The sequence below is a fragment of the Nerophis ophidion genome, linkage group LG01 (genome assembly GCF_033978795.1).
Source record: "Nerophis ophidion isolate RoL-2023_Sa linkage group LG01, RoL_Noph_v1.0, whole genome shotgun sequence".
NCBI classification, from domain to species: Eukaryota; Metazoa; Chordata; class Actinopteri; order Syngnathiformes; family Syngnathidae; genus Nerophis; species Nerophis ophidion.
Window position 1 is genome coordinate 8,236,696 of NC_084611.1, and position 5,000 is coordinate 8,241,695.

General features: G+C 45.8%; 1 protein-coding gene across 5 annotated transcripts in view; it reads left to right on the forward strand.

Moving 5' to 3' along the window:
- The window catches only part of LOC133557176 (LIM/homeobox protein Lhx6-like), a 35,095-nt gene that overhangs the window by 28,356 nt on the left and 1,739 nt on the right, over positions 1–5,000 (forward strand). For all 5 annotated transcript variants that reach the window (XM_061907801.1, XM_061907642.1, XM_061907723.1 and 2 more), the window contains one exon: positions 3,308–3,485. In XM_061907801.1, coding sequence (XP_061763785.1) covers positions 3,308–3,485 — 178 coding nt within the window. The remainder of the gene's footprint in view (positions 1–3,307; positions 3,486–5,000) is intronic.

Below are 5,000 nucleotides of genomic sequence, written 5' to 3' on the forward strand. Positions count from 1 at the left end.
TTTAGAGTGGCCCGCTACAGCACTTAACATGGTCTGCAAAGTCATTAATCGTGGTCCGTCACATCATGTATTGTGGCCCGCCACGTCATTTAATGTGGTCCGTCACATCATTTAAAGTGGTCCGTCAGGTCATTTATCATGGTCCGCCAAGTCACTCATTGTGGTCTGTCAGGTCATTTAAGGTGGTCCGTCACATCATTTTATAGTGGCCCGTCACATCATTTTATACTGGCCCGTCACATCATTTAAGGTGGCCCGCCACATCATTTAACGTGGTCTGCCAAGTCATTTAATGTGGTCTGCCAAGTCACTCATTGTGGTCTGTCAGGTCATTTATAGTGGCCCGTCACGACAATTAAAGTGGCCCGCCACATCATTTAATGTGGTCTGCCAAGTCATTCCTTGTGGCCCGCCACATCATTTAATGTGACCCATCACGTCATTTAAATTGGTCCGCCAAGTCATTCGTTGTGGTCTGTCACATAATTTAGAGTGGCCCGTCAGGTCATTTATCATGGTCCGCCAAGTCATTCATTGTGGTCTCTCACGTCATTTATAATGGCCCGTTACATCATGTATTATATGGCCCGCCACATCATTTAACGTGGTCCGTCACATCATTTAAAGTGGTCCGTCACATCATTTAAAGTGGTCCGTCAGGTCATTTATCATGGTCCGCCTATTCATTCATTGTGGTCCGTCACGTCATTTATATTGGTCCATCACGTCATTTAAGGTGGTCCGTCACATCATTTAAGTGGCCCGCCACATCGTTTAACGTGGTCCGCCAAGTCACTCATTGTGGTCTGTCAGGTCATTTATAGTGGACCGTAACATCAATTAAGGTGGCCCGCCACGTCATTTAACGTGGTCTGCCAAGTCATTTAACGTGGTCTGCCAAGTCACTCATTGTGGTCTGTCGGGTCATTTATAGTGGACCGTAACATCAATTAAAGTGGCCCGCCACATCATTTAATGTGGTCTGCCAAGTCATTCCTTGTGGCCCGCCACATCCTTTAATGTGACCCATCACGTCATTTAAATTGGTCCGCCAAGTCATTCGTTGTGGTCTGTCACATAATTTAGATTGGCCCGCTACGTCACTTAACGTGGTCTGCCAAGTCATTAATTGTGGTCAGTTACATCATGTATTATGGCCCGCCACATCATTTAACGTGGTCCGTCACATCATTTAATGTGGTCCGTCAGGTCCTTTATCATGGTCCGCCTATTCATTCATTGTGGTCTGTCACGTCATTTATATTGGCCCATCACGTCATTTAATGTGGTCCGTCACATCATTTAAGTGGCCCGCCACATCGTTTAATGTGGTCCGCCAAGTCACTCATTGTGGTCTGTCAGGTCATTTATCGTGGCCCGTCACATAATTTAAGTTGGCCCGCCACGTCATTTAATGTGGTCTGCCAAGTCATTTAACGTCGTCTGCCAAGTCACTCATTGTGGTCTGTCAGGTCATTTATAGTGGACCGTAACATCAAGTAAAGTGGCCCGCCACGTCATTTAATGTGGTCTGCCAAGTCATTCCTTGTGGTCTGTCACGTCATTTATAGTGGCCCGTCACGTCATTTAAAGTGGTCCCTCACATCATTTAAAGTGGACCGCCACATAATTTAAGTGGCCTGCCAAGTCATTTATTGTGGTCCGTCACATCATTTAAAGTGGACCGCAACATAATTTAAGTGGCCTGCCAAGTCATTTATAATGGCCCGTCACATCATTTAAAGTGGTCCGTCACGTCATTTAAAGTTGTCCATCATGTCATTTAGAGTGGTGGTCACGTCATTTAACGTGGTCCATCAAGTCCTTTAAAGGGTTTGTCACGTCATTTAAAGTGGTCCGTCACATCATTTATTTGGCCCCCCACATTATTTCAAGTGGTCCGTCACTCCATTTAAACTGGTTAAATCACGTTAATTAATGTGACCCACCATATAATTCAATGGGGTCCACAGTTTCCGTGGTCCGTCACGTCATCTAAAGTGGTCTGCCATATCATTCATTGTTGTCTGTCACATAATTTATGGTGGCCTGCCACATCATGTATCATGGCCGGCCACATCATTTAATGTGGTATGCCACATCATTTAATGTGACCCGTCACGTCATTTAAACTGGTCCGCCAAGTCATTCGTTGTGGTATGTCACATAATTTAGAGTGGCCCGCTACGTCACTTAATGTGGCATGCCAAGTCATTAATTGTGGTCCGTCACATCATGTATTGTGGCCCGCCACATCATTTAACGTGGTCCGTCACATCATTTAAAGTGGTCCGTCAGGTCATTTATCATGGTCCGCCAAGTCACTCATTGTGGTCTGTCAGGTCATTTATTTTGGCCCGTCACGTCATTTAATGTGGTCTGCCAAGTCACTCATTGTGGTCTGTCAGGTCATTTAAAGTGGACCGTCACATCGCTTAAAGTGGACCGCCACATCATTTAATGTGGCCTTCCAAGTCATTCATTGTGGTCCGTCACATCATTCATAATGGCCCGTCACATCATTTAAAGTGGTCCGTCACATCATTTAAAGTGGCCCGCCACGTCATTCCTTGTGGTCCGTCACGTCATTTATTGTGGCCCGTCACTTCATTTAAAGTGGCCCACCAAGTCATTTAACGTGGTCTGCCAAGTCATTCCTTGTGGTCCGTCACTTAATTTATAGTGGCCCATCACATCATTTAAAGTGGTCCGTCACATCATTTAATGTGGCCCGCCATGTCATTTATGTGGTTTGCCAAGTTATTCATTGTGGTCCGTCACATCATTCATAATGGCCCGTCACAACATTTAAAGTGGCCCGCCACATCATTTAAAGTGGCCCGCCACGTCATTCCTTGTGGTCCGTCACTTCATTTATTGTGGCCCGCCACATCATTAAATGTGGTCTGCCAAGTCATTCCTTGTGGTCCGTCACATCATATAAAGTGGCCCGCCACGTCAAAGTAAAGTAGTCCATCATGTCATTCCTGCAGAGAAAAGTGCAAATGCCAACCACAAATGAGCATTAATTTTGGTGCATCAACTATCTAAAACCAAAGAACAGTTTGCCCTCACACCACCTTCCACGTGAAATATGACTTCAGTGCATTAATATTGACATTATTGTGCACTATCACGGTTGCATCATCCTTAGAAAATACTCTGACCCTCTCAATGTCCTAAATAAGGCAAGCAAACTGTTCAAAACAACATTAAATGGGATGCAAGCGAGTAAAAAAAATAAAAAAATAGCATGGATTATTTTTGTCTTACATCTGGCGCTTTAGTAACAAAGTATCCCCACCAGGTTTGGTTCCAGAACTGCCGGGCGCGACACAAAAAGCAGCCCCCCCTCGGCAGCTTCTCTCAGAGCAGCACCTCGCTGGGCAGGATGCCCCCCTCCCTGCACGAAGACCACATGCAGTACTCCCCCTTCAGTGGCCCCGACCGACCTCACCTGCTCGCCCTGCACGGCTACCTGGAGAGTAAGACCATCCCATCCTGACTTGCACTTCCATAAGAACCGATACAATATCAAAACCTATAACAAATCATTTTGTTATTTTGTCTTGTTGAATGTAGAACAGGTTTTGATCAAGGGAAAAAACTCCGATAACAATGTTAGGTATAAGAAACACTAACTTTATGACAGACTTATGCAGTCTTCAAGATAAAGTGGAGTGGCAATATGTCTTTGGCGACACCTGGTGGTCACATTAGTTCGTTAATCAAGCTCACGATGCAGGGAGTTGAATGGTGCGGACACGTTTGTTACTGGATACTTTCTAGTGCACTTCTGCCTCGGAGACTTTGTATCGGTCAGTGGTATGCAACTATAATCAATTAAAAAAAAACATGCTTGTGGAAGGGGTGTGGCCTGCGGGCCTGCCACAAAACAGGGTGTGCCAGGACCGGCCTCGAAGACAGCAACAGGTGCGTAGGTAGCCCGGGCGGGCCTTGTTGTCTTATCACTTGTCGCCCTTTATTAGCAGCAGCCGGGAGGAGAGTTGGGGTTGGCGTTGGGGTGCGAGCGAGAGCATGACAGGACACGGACAAAAAGGACAATTGCTGGAAAGCAACCCGCTGAACTCTCCTCCTGGCTGCGGCTAATAAAGGGCGACAGGTGATTAGATAACAAGGCCCACCTGGGCCATCCATGCACCTGTCGCTGTCTTTGAGGCCAGTCTTGGCACAACCCCGTTCCGCGGGAGGCCTGCAGACCACGCCCCCTTTATATAGCCTTAAATAACGAGTGTCTCAAAGGGCTGCGCAGGCCACAACGACATCCTCGGTTCAGAGCCCACATAAGGGCAAGGAAAAACTCACAACCCAGTGGGATGTCAAAGTGAATGACTATGAGAAACCTTGGATAGGACTGCAGATGTTTTCATCCTCTAGGAGAAACCGGATGCAATGGACATCAAGTGGGTCTAGCATAATACTGTGAAAGTCCAGTCCATAGTGGATCCAACATAATAGTGAAAGTCCAGTCCATTGTTGATCTAACATAATAGTTGGAGTCCAGTCCATAGTGGATCCAACATAATAGTGGGAGTCCAGTCCATAGTGGATCTAACATAATAGTGGGAGTCCAGTCCATAGTGGATCTAACATAACAGTTAGAGTCCAGTCCATAGTGGATCTAACATAATAGTGAGAGTCCAGTCCATAGTGGATCTAACATTATAGTGAGAGTCCAGTCCATAGTGGATCTAACATAATAGTGAGAGTCCAGTCCATAGTGGATCTAACATAATAGTGAGAGTCCAGTCCATAGTGGATCTAACATAATAGTGAGAGTCCAGTCCATAGTGGATTTAACATAATAGTGAGAGTCTAGTCCATAGTGGATCTAACATAAGAGTGAGAGTCCAGTCCATTGTGGATCTAACATAATAGTGAGGGTCCAGTCCATAGTGGATCTAACATAATAGTGAGAGTCCAGTGCATGGTGGATCTAACATAATAGTGAGAGTCCAGTCCATAGTGGATCTAACATA